Source organism: Rutilus rutilus (genome assembly GCF_951802725.1).
Source record: "Rutilus rutilus genome assembly, chromosome: 16".
Classification (NCBI taxonomy): domain Eukaryota; kingdom Metazoa; phylum Chordata; class Actinopteri; order Cypriniformes; family Leuciscidae; genus Rutilus; species Rutilus rutilus.
This window is the reverse complement of record NC_140224.1, coordinates 3,082,481-3,094,391: the sequence shown is the minus strand read 5'-3', so window position 1 is coordinate 3,094,391 and position 11,911 is coordinate 3,082,481. Positions and strand designations below refer to the sequence as shown.

General features: G+C 37.5%; 1 protein-coding gene across 4 annotated transcripts in view; it reads right to left on the bottom strand.

Annotated features, from left to right (window-relative positions):
- Window positions 1–201: 201 nt before the first annotated feature.
- frmpd2 (FERM and PDZ domain containing 2) overlaps window positions 202–11,911 on the bottom strand; it is a 39,956-nt gene continuing 28,246 nt past the window's right edge. For 2 of the 4 annotated variants that reach the window (XM_084434757.1, XM_084434756.1), the window contains 8 exons: window positions 9,386–9,479; window positions 9,153–9,238; window positions 7,724–7,910; window positions 5,376–5,587; window positions 5,129–5,195; window positions 3,343–3,477; window positions 1,958–2,052; window positions 202–702 (listed from right to left, as the gene is read on the bottom strand). In XM_084434757.1, the coding sequence (XP_084290883.1) occupies window positions 3,428–3,477; window positions 5,129–5,195; window positions 5,376–5,587; window positions 7,724–7,910; window positions 9,153–9,238; window positions 9,386–9,479 (696 nt within the window). In that variant the 3' untranslated portion in view covers window positions 202–702; window positions 1,958–2,052; window positions 3,343–3,427. Of the gene's footprint in view, window positions 703–1,947; window positions 2,053–3,342; window positions 3,478–5,128; window positions 5,196–5,375; window positions 5,588–7,706; window positions 7,911–9,152; window positions 9,239–9,385; window positions 9,480–11,911 lie in introns of all 4 variants that reach the window. The other 2 variants (XM_084434759.1, XM_084434758.1) reach the window with 2 other exon arrangements.

Below are 11,911 nucleotides of genomic sequence, written 5' to 3'. Positions count from 1 at the left end.
CCCGCAGGTCCTTTAATGGATTCTGCAGATGTTTCTCCTCGAGAAGCTGAGGAACTGAGAAACTCAGAGATATTACTGATCGCTGTCTAGTAATAACAGTGTGTTGAGTGTGTGTTGATTAGCCAGCATAAAGACCAGATGAAACCCTTGGAGAAACATATCAATTCATCTATCTATTTGAAAAAAAAAGAATAAAGTTTACATTTATAAACATTTCAATCTTTATTGCAAACTTAAGGATAAGGCTGAAGATTGAATACGTACAGAACATAATTCAGTTATCGAAACAGGCATATCTGAAATTTGTAACAGTTGTAATATCTTGTTGTGACTGCAAGGCACCAAAAATAATAACTTTTTGTTTGCAGTTGAGGTAAATGTGTAGCTGCCTTCAGCAATGTTTGATGCTCAGAGTTTTACACACTTTTCTAGCAACGCTGCGTAAGTGTCAATGCTACAGAAAGACATTTTAAAAGAGTTTCTATTGAAAGATTTCAAGCTCAAAGTGGTGTGAAGTGTGCTCAGTATATTGGTTTAAGAGTTAATACAGAATGCATTACGTAGTAATGTAAAAGAGAACAAAAAAAGACAAACAACTCATTCTTAGAGACAAAAATTAGTCAAACAATTTAGAGATGGGTCACATGATTTGTTTATGAAGCTGTAATGCCACCTTGTGGAAATCCTCTGGAACTGCAGGAACTGTTGAAAATAAAAAAGACTGAATTTATCAGGCAGTATATTCAGTCATTTGAACTTTTTTGCATTCTTTTACCTTAAGACAATCATATATTAAAGTGGTCCTTTTATGCTTATTTACATGTTCAACGTTCTTTAGTGTGTAATGTTGCTGTTTGAGCCTCAAAAATCTCTGCAAAGTTTCAAAGCACAAAGTTCTTCTCTATATCAGTGTCAGTGTTTCTGAACTCCTGAAACGCCTCCATTGTAGTCTTGAGTTTCTTCCGGGAACGAACACGTCACAATATTCCTCATTTAAATAATTAATATGCAGAATAAAGGGGCGGGGCCTGGTTGAGTTAGTTAGTAGTGTGTTAAACTGGCGGATATGGAAAGGGGCGGGACATTTCCCAAACACACTAGAAGCGCTCGACCAATCACAACACACTGATCCAACCGACCAATCAGAGCACAGTGTGATTTTTAGAAGGAGGGGCTTCATAGAGACAGGAACTAAACAGTGGTGCGTTGTTTCTCGCATAACGATCTAACTCGCTGATTAACTTGTAATCATAGTACGATGTGAAGGGGGTGGATTGGAATCCACTGCTGCTTCAATGTATATGTAATGAGTGCTTATAATCAAGGTATTAATCAATATTTTTCCTTCTAAATATCAAATGAGTTGAATGACTTCTCTGGAGATTTTACTTTGTTATAGAAGTTACCAGTGTGATTACGGAGATGTTCTTTTCATGTATTCTTTAATGTCAGTATTTGATCTCTGAATGCAGTAACAGTGCTTGCTCATTTAACCCAGCTTCAAGAAATAAAATAGGGAAATGTTTTGTGTTTGAGAAAGGTCTTCAACATGTTAAAACACATAGGGGTCATTGAAGTCTATAGTTAAAGGGACCATTTCTCAGTTAAAGCCTATACTTTCCAGTTAGACTAAAATGTAGCTCTTCTTGAGAAAGAACTTGTTATCTTGATGTTTTGAGACGAGACTCCTGTTTATAGTTAGAGCCTGGCCAAATCCAACCTTGGAAAAGCTGTGTGTCAGTGTGTGTGTCATAATATGTCCTCTTTAACATGGCAATTCAGGACACTAAGACCCAGAGATATTTTCATGGTTTCTGCAGATTCTGCTTGGAAATCTGTTACTCTACAGAATGGATTTTTTTTAAGCATCATTCAAATAGTTTGTATTCAAACTGGCAGTATGACAGCATGATTATGGACACGAATCATTAATAAAAAAGGGCTTACTGACACTTGCCTTTTCATCCAGTCAAGTAAAGGAGCAGGAGCAGGATCGGCATCATTGTAGGATTTCAAACACTCAGTCTGCTTCCTTTTTGTATTTGACAGGACCTTGAGACACAAACAAATGTTCTTTTAGTCAAATAAAAGACACTCTTCTAGTTGCTCTCTTAAAGTGCTGTGGTAATTCTGATAGTAAAGTCTGGCTGGCTCTCTAAAGCATGTTTGGTCAAGGAGTGACTAGATTAAGTGCTGAGATCCTTCACATGTTGACCTTGCTTTTACAAGTTCAGGATTATCCCTAGAATGCATTAAGAGCGCGCGTGTGTGTGTGTGTGTGTGTGTGTGTCTGCATTGCGATTTTAACGTAAAAAAATGTAACAAAAAAAGAGGTAGAGGAAATTAAAGTGCAAGAACTAGTTACCCGATTTTCCCTTTCAAAGATTTTCAGTAAAGTCTAGGGCTGTAATCTCCCAGTCGATTAGTCGATTATTTGGTCGATACGTTCTGACTCGACCAAAATTCTGATTGGTCGATTTTTTGCCGCGTTCATTTCATCAGGTGGAAAGCACTAATTGCTAATGGGGGTGTTTTCAGAGCACCCCTGTTTCACAGGTAACAGTCTGTCTTCAGAACACCCCCCTTGTTTTCACTTCTTTTGGATTAGCCCAACCCACTGGAGAAGAGAGACAGATTGAAGAAAGTAGGCTACTAGAAGGTTTGCTGAATATTATTTATTAAATTGTGAGAGCGTTTAATTCATAGTCAGTCAGACCTCTTCTACCATGTCAACAAAGACATCGGCAGTGTGGCAGCATTTTTTTAAAAGTGAATAGTCTATTCGTGTCTCAGCCGCGAAGCTGAGCTCCACAGAGCGGCTGAAATGATAGTGTCTGTCAGTTATTATAATACATATGACAAAAACAATTGTCTAAATTATGTTGCATATTCCTCAAAAGTTCTTGTGATATCACTAGTTGACAACATAGCACTATTTTCGGAAATCATAGGCTATGATATTGCGCAGGTGCACGTGATGCGACGCTGTCAGAGCCGACAGACTCGTGTGTCAGACTCATTTCAGTGCAAAATAATAAGGTCAAAAACGATTTAATATACTGCAAATAGCCTATTAGTTTTTTATGTTTATTTATAATTCATTTAGGCGGACAACAAGGCTACCAAGTACTGCGCAGCTAATTAATTTAACGTTTTTTTTCCTAACGTAATTTTTAGTCGAAAATTTCAGGACTTCAGTCGACCAAGATTTTCTTTGGTTGATTACAGCCCTAGTAAAGTCACAGAAATCAATTTGGCTGTATAGGGAAATTCTACTTTTACATCTACTCGTGCGTATCATTAACTTCCTTAAAGGAAAATCAAAGTTTTGAACTTTCTAACCCCTCTGAAGGATCCATCCTCTCCCATAATGCACCAGGATTCCTCTTTGACCTTCCCAGGAGAAGACCTTCATATCTTTCATGGATCAGCTGCAGGTCAGTTGGCCTATTTTCTCGGATATAGGTGGAAGTGTTCCTTAACGACATAAAACATGATTCCAAGTTACTGTAAACACAAATCAGTGACGTTGACTTCACTTTGAATATTTTATTAAAAATACATAAATATGACATTGCATAGGCTACACTACCGCTCAAAAGTTTGGAATCATCAGGATTTATTAAATATTTTTAAAAAGAAGTCTCTTCTGCTCTCCAATGACCAAAAACACAGTAAAAACAGTAATATTGTGAAATAACTGTTCTCTATTTGAATAGATCTTAAAGTGTCATTTATTCCCGTAACGCAAAACTGAATTCTCAGCATCATTACGCCAGTCTTCAAGTGATCAAATTTAATGTGTCCTTGCTGAATAAAAGTATGAGTTTCTTTTAAGAAAATACATCTTACCTCAAACTGTTTTGAACATTGATAATAATCAGAAATGTTTCCTGAGCATCAAATCATCATATTAGAATGATTTGTGAAGGATCATGTGACACTGAAGACTGGAGTAATGATGCTGAAAATTCAGCTTTGATCACAGGAATAAATTACACTTTAACATATATTACAACAGAACAAGTTCTTTAAAGTTCTTTTATAATAAGATACTTCTTTAAAAAAACATTAACATTTATTTCATATTTAAAATTTGATTCCAAACTTTTGACCTGTAGAGTGAGAGAGAGTGTGTGTGTGTGTGTGAGAGAGTGTGTGTGTGTATGTCTATATAATTATCACTAAACATATAAAAATTAAAGCTACACTGTGTGATATTTTCCCCCATCTAGCGGTGAAATTGTATATGACTACCCAGTGAATATTAGTTTCTGTTCCTTTCAATTTCGAGGGCGTTTTAACTCCTACGGTGGCCGTATTATGCCAAGATTAACATGGCTTCGAGTTCAACTTCATCCAATTGCGCCTTTAAAACTATCACCTGTGATCCGTCGCAGCACAGATTTATGTTACAAGGTAAACTATACTTTTTCACCATTGACGTGAGGAAAAGTAACGCAAGTTATACTAGAGGTCGTTCTGGCGTTATGCACGACCATGCTATGGTTGGACAAGCAACTATAAAACTTCGAATTTACACAAATAGGCTGGATTACCTGTCGAGAAGAAAGCAGGCAACTTCGGCGTCCGTTTTAAAATCTTTGCTCCTCATGAGCTCTTTCCATCTGGGAAAAGTTACTCCAATATTGACTTTGGACTTGCCTTTCGCGTTGACGTTTTAATTCTCTCTTTCGCTTCCTTGGCGACTCTGCTACATGTCCTCGAGAATAGGCGTGATCCTGCATCAGTAATCTTTCAAATCTGCCGGCAGTCGCGAGTAATCTCCCCCTCGCATTCGTCTCTGAGTCACTGAGTGTAAAGCGCGAAAGGCGAAGCTTGAATTTACAGGTATGTCCCTCTTTGGCTAATGTAGTTTCAAGATGGAGGGGCAAAATGGCGACCGGCATTCGAACCCCTCACCCGTATATACTTTCAATGTCAGATTATAAACTTACGAGAATACTTTATTACTTGAAAGAAGTAAATATACATTAATGAGCACATATATTTTTGAAAGAACTAAGTGTTTTTTGCTAAGAATCAACAAAAAAAAATGACACAGTGTAGCTTTAAATAAAAAAGATCAGATGAAGTGTATAGTGGGTGTTGTGCGTTCTCTCCAAACCTTGAGCGGGACGGCAGAGAACCAGCTGCACCTCTGAAGGAGAAATCCTCAAACACTGCAACACTTGCTGTAGGGTCAGAGTTCACAGGCCAAATATCAGTTTAATAGTAAATATGGTCTTGGCTGACATCACTTTGATTGCCCAGGAAGGAATAATTGGACTATTATCAACAAATCCTGGCCCTTCACACGGTTTACGTTAATATTCCCATCATGTCTGTAATGGTTAAAGACGAGCTCTGGTTACCTGATAGGACAAGCCCTTCAGCGGCTGCCCGTTAATCGACAGAATGACGTCTCCCTCCTGAATCTGGCCACTTTCCTCTGCAGGCTGACCTGGGAACAGCGTTCTGATCCGCACGATGGAGCCACAGTCGAGGGACGTGTCCAGCTCTGAGATGAAGAAGCTGAAGCCCAGACCGTTCAGGGTCTTCTTAAGTTTCACCTCCTGAATGTTCTCTGGGGACGGAATTAGACACATTTAAGCCAGCCTTGTGGAGGTGACGTCACTTTACCTGTGTTTGTGTAATCCTGAAGCGCGGTGGACAGGGCATCTGTGTGTTTCAGGGAATACAATCTTTAAGACATTTCAAGGTTTCTCAATGATTCCAAGATTTTAACTCTTTCCCCGCCATTGACGGAATTTTCCGGCTTTCCGTGTTTTCACTGTTATACGGTAGGGGGCGCTATTACACATCTTCTGAAAGAAAACAGAATCTCAGGATCAAAACAGTCGAAGAAAAGCAGAAACAAGCGGTATCATATGTAATCATATGTAAAATAACCCGATCATCAACATTTAACAGCATATAAATCAAAACTGCATATTACTGAATGAACTGTCGACCCAGGGCAAGTGACAGGACTGTGAAGCTTTGAGTGTGTTGATGGACTCGATCTACTCCATCTGTGTTCTGATCATCATCCAGACGTTGTCTTTGACATAAACGTGATTTTCTCCGCTTTTTGCTCAATGTTGGTTTTTTAAATGAAATTTAGTCACATTCAAGTGTTGATAACAAAAGGAATCCATTAAGCTAGAATAAAAAAAGAAGAAAAAAGCAGAGAGTCTGTTCTTTCTTTTGATATTTTGCATGTTCAGATATTCATACAACAAAATATTCTGAGGGTCATGAAACTTTTGAGAAAATGATAAAAAATGCTGGTGGTGGCAGGCAATTATTTTTATTTTTTACGCTGGCGGGGAAAGAGTAAAAACTGTTATGAAACAGATAGATTTTCCCATAGACCCCTTTTCAGTTGGTAAACATGGTGACGTTTTCTTGTGGGCGGAGCTTAGGTGGTGGCAGAACGATCCCTCAGGCCGCTTCACTAACGTTAGTTTGCAAGTTTTGTTAGCTTGTTTTTTAACAATGACTGGAGAAAATCTGATTTTATCTTAATGTGCTAGGTCACTCACTGTCCAGGACCGCAATTGTTATTTGCAAAAGTTAATTTTAATGGACATCCCAGATTGGCTGACCCGGCATACACGCTCATTCAATGGATGGACGATCTGACAGGATTAACGTTAACGCTACCTCCGGTTGAGTGGCCTGACTTCCACACCTACCCGATAGAGAAACTGAGCGTAAAGAGAAACTGATGGTGTATACAGTAAATCTCTAGATGCCTATAACTGTACTAAACAGTCACAAGTCTTGTGTGGTAGCCTACGATCCGCAGTTCTGCCTAGCCAGCGCCACGGCCAGACAGAAGACGACAATGTAAAGAGTGACATTACGGTGCAATTTTAATGATGTGAATATTTTCTAGAAATAAAAATTCCAGATACAGCATATTCATTTTTTAACTATGTATTTGATTACACTTTCTTACCAGGTTCTTCAAAAAGTCCAGTCACAATCAATCAAAACAATGTATACAATCATAGATGATTCACAAATAATCACAATAATTTAGAAAACATTATGCGATAAAATTTTCAATCGGAGCCTGTACTCCGTCGCTTCTTGCACCCAACAACACAACAAGATGACATTTAATAACAATAATAATAATTTAAGCTCCTTATTATGTAGCCGAATCTGTGCTGGTTTGTATTGGCCGCCTCCAGTTTTCCCTTTGTTTTGCCACCAGCTAACGCCGTGACATCAGCTCGAAATGGGTCTATTGTGACGTATATCTGAGTGAAACGGCTTTTTGAAACAACAAATGTAGGGCGGGGCTTGATTGGATGGTTGTGGTTTTCTATTGGTGGATCTCATGTGAGTGACAGGTTGCCCCGCCCACGTCATCAGAGAATAGAAGAGATGCTGCAAGAGGGAGTTATCCTGATTTCATATTATACAGGTACATTAATTTTAATGTGCATGTATAAATCATGTATGATAAATACTGCAATATTCCATATAAATAGAAATGTCAATTGAATTGAATGGGCTCAGAGATTAAGGTTAACAAATCCTTCTGGTGATATTCAATATTGCAAGATGGTTTAAAAGGGTGATTTCTTTTTTAAACACATGATGTGGTAAGTAGTCGTCTTTGCACTGCAAAAGCAGCACAGAATCTGAATCACTGTATATACTATACACCATTAAAGTGGTGCATTTACATGCATCTTTTGATTACCGTCCGACACAAAGCTGTAGTCTCTGGGCTTGACGCCGAAGGGTCTGGTCATGGTGATGGCAGGACAGCTGTTCCTCATCCCTGTGGGATTCGGTGATCGGACGGCGAGTGTGTCCCGTAACACAGGGTTTATAGGGCCTCGTCTCATCACAGAGCCTCCGTCCCGCTCCAGCACCAGACTCACCACCTGCACACACACACACACGCACACACACACAGAAAACTATTATCACTAATATCAGTTCAGCTGAAGGTCAGGCTACAAAAACCATCATAAAACCAGTCCATATGATTTGTGTACCATATCCCAAGCTTTCTGAAGCCATGCAATAGAAATGTGAAAATCTTCAGTTTTTGGTCTTTTTTTTTGTCACCATTCATAAACTGAAGAATATTTATGCAGCTTATTTCCATACAATGTTTTACATACAAAAAATAGCACATAGTATATAGGTTTGAAAAAAAAAAAAGTTTCATGTTTTGTATCATATTTGATACATCATGCTTTTATGGATCATACAATATGATAAAGTGAGAAATTTTGCTCGAGGAGAAAAAAGGGTGCCAAAAAGAAAAAAAAATATGCAATTTGGTGCATTTATTAATATATATGACCAAAAAGTTAAAATCCTGAAAGCTTGTCAATGAGATCTTTATAACCGCATATCAGATTACTTCAATAAAATGCATATAAATATCAGTCATCAGACTCATCACTATATATATATATATATATATATATATATATATATGCAAATAATGTTTATAAGATGATATTTAAATACTTGATTTAAATAATTTATTATCAAAGCTCTGTAGTTTAAAAACATATAATGCAATGCAATGATGATTGAGAGTTGAACAAATAAACCTTCCTCAAAAGCCTGATGATCATATTTGGGACATTTTAACAAGATAAAAAAACTAAAAATAAAAGTAAGATGTATGTATAATCAAGTAATCCAAAGTTGCTTCAGTCCAGTAAGTGTTCACCTTACATTTACTTCAATAAAGATTTCACAGCAAAAAGACAAGTGAACCACAAGCTGAAGGTGGACGTTTTAACAATGATTCTAAAATGCATTTTACTTGCTAATAAAAGTTTGAAACATCAACCAGACGACAGAAGGCATGTAGTCGATTGTGTGAAAGTTTTGATCATGTCGAAAATTTACTGATAGGTTTACTGAATTCCTAGAAGGAAGCAGTGATTACAACTGAGAGAGATCATGTCGAAGGTTTTACTGAATTCCTAGAAGGAAACGGTGATTACAGCTGAGAGAGAGAGAGAGAGAGAGAGAGAGAGAGAGAGAGAGAGAGAGAGAGAGAGAGAGAGAGAGAGAGAGAGAGAGAGAGAGAGAGAGAGAGAGAGAGAGAGAGAGAGAGAGAGAGAGAGAGAGAGAGAGAGAGAGAGAGAGAGAGCGCTTACCTCGCCTGCTCTTGCCAAACATTCAGCCGCCTGCTGATCTGTGAATCCCTGCAGTCTGGTACCGTCCACTTCCAACAGCCTGTCTCCTGACACACACACACAATCATCATTCAAGTGACTCAACCAAACCGACGCATTCTTGCATCCATTTACTAAACTAAATCTCAGTGCAGATCCATGCCACTTTCCTCAGTCTCTGTAATGGCAGTAAGAACAGTAACATGCACATGTACCTGTCTGGATTCGGCCATCTTGTTCGGCCACTCCGCCAGGTACCAGACTCTTGATGTAAATCCCTCCATAACGGAGACCTGTGTTCACTCCTCCCTGTGGATTCAGACATCAAGACACACAGTCACACATTTGAACTTCTTTTGATAAGAACCCCTTGTGAAAATAAGTGTGCTTGATTGTATTAAATGTGTACTTTTTAACTGTGCTTGTAGATAATATACTATTAATACAGCAAAAGGCCACTTGAGGGTACACTTTCATGCCAAGATTACTTTACACACTTTTAGAAGTCACTTTGTAGAAATGTAAAATCTACATTGAAATAAATCTTTTAATACTTTTTTTTTTGTTATGTAAAGGCTTGATTACAATTTTAAATAGCGTCTTCATCGTTACAAATGTGTAGTTACAAATAAATGTAAATAAATTACATACAATTTTCAATAGAATTGGCATTAAAGTGTATTTAGTTTATCATGAATGATTGTCACTGTCAGTACACTTTAGCCATATTTCAAATACTTTAAGAGTAATTATAAAATTACATGTAAAGATTTACTTAAGTCCTACTGGGTCACTCTTAACTTCAACTCATTGCATTTAATATACATTTAAACTATAATACATTTGGTGACACTTTAATTTACAGTTCCATATGTTACATGTACTTACCATAGTAATAACAGTAAATTATGCATAATTACATGCCAGTAACCCTCAACCAAACCCTAACCCTATAGTAAGTACATGTTGTTAATTAATATTACTGAGTACTTAGGTATATAATTACACTATAACAATGACACCTTAAAATAAAGTGTCAACATACATTTTAATCGTTTTGTAATTAAGATGCCCTTAAGTGTCCGAAAACAGGTCATACTTAATCGTTTCTTTTTACAATTATGCTAAAGTGTGCTTTTCACAAGTGACCTCCCAAGGTCATCATGTACAGTAGCAGCAGGCGAGCACAGAATAATGGATTCAGGGTTGGATTTCGTGTCTGACGGGACGGCCTTCCAAGCTCACGGACATTTAGTACAAAAGCCTTTCAAGCTACTTAACCCCATTTAGACAGATTAGCCGTAGCCTGTATAGCCCTGTGCTTCCCCCTTCCGCACGTTTATATCCAGAGTCATGTGACCACTCTTTCTCTTTCCCTTTGGCAGCTGATTCTGTTTGACCTTCTGTGATACTACTGACCCTGTGGAGTAGCAGACGTACAACAGCTAACTCAGCTTCACTTGGGTAAATAATATTGGTGGTGCTAAGGTTGGCTTCTCTGACAAAAGAAAAGAAGTTTGCTATTACTTTACTTGTTTTAAACTATAAATATAAGAGGATACATTCTGTCTACTCATCAGAGATATAACTAAAATTATACTTACTTGGCTTATGGACAAGTATACAGAAAAGTCTAAGTACATTTGGCCTTAATTGGTGCTTAATTGATTAAGATATACTTAAGAAAAGAACAATTACGTATTCTAAGTATACTTGGCATGTAATTGGTAGTTGGCATGTTTGAGTGAATTTATAGTTATACTGTTAGTTTACTATTTACTAACTCATCTTTAGTTTATAAAAGTACATTTTGTAGTTGTATAGCTGCAATCCTAAAGAAACACTTGTGTATTACTAGTTAAGCACTCAATTTAAAGTATACTTTTTTTTTCAACTAAAGAGTGGGCCAATTTAGTCCCTAAAAGTATTGAAATAGTGCAAGTGCAAATACAAGTATACTACAAGTACAATGAATATAAGTACACTATATAGTACACTAATATACAGTATACACGGAAAATATACTTAAACTTAAAATGAATGTTTACACGACAACAAATGTACTAAAAATGGAAAATATTTTCCTTTGTGTTTCTCGTGTACAGACGACACCATTGTCCAAATGATTCCCATTCACACGGATCCTCGAAAACGACTAAAATGTATTCCGCTGCCAGGCCAGAAGTATTGTGACCGCCAACAACATTTTCACACAGAATAACATCATTGAGGAGGCTGACACCTTGAATACCAGTCTCAAACGCTTCGAGATAACTTTAGTGGATTCAGATGTGGCGGCGGCGGCCATGACGGCTGATGTCTATAGGCTATTTTTTCCCATATCCACATACACTATTGCTTCCGATCTGCAGTGACAGACTTCTGTGTGCTGTTATTATTAGATAATTATATTTTGCAGGAGCACATAATTAATTTCTTTCTTCGCTTCTCACTCACAGATAACACACAATAACTTCCCTCCCGTATCCGCACTCAGCAATTCAAAACTTGTCTTATGAATCACTCTTTTGCGTCGGGTCCTGAGACCTTTTTAGTTGGAACTAATGAACATGAACCAATGAAAAGACAAAATTGACAACAAGATAAGACAATAAACCAATGAAACACGAGACAAAAGAACCAATCAGTGCACTAAATGACCAAAAGACAAGATCACATGAGGGGCAAGGGAAAAATCACATGACACACCAGGAAACAAGACTATTTAAAAAAATCTAAAT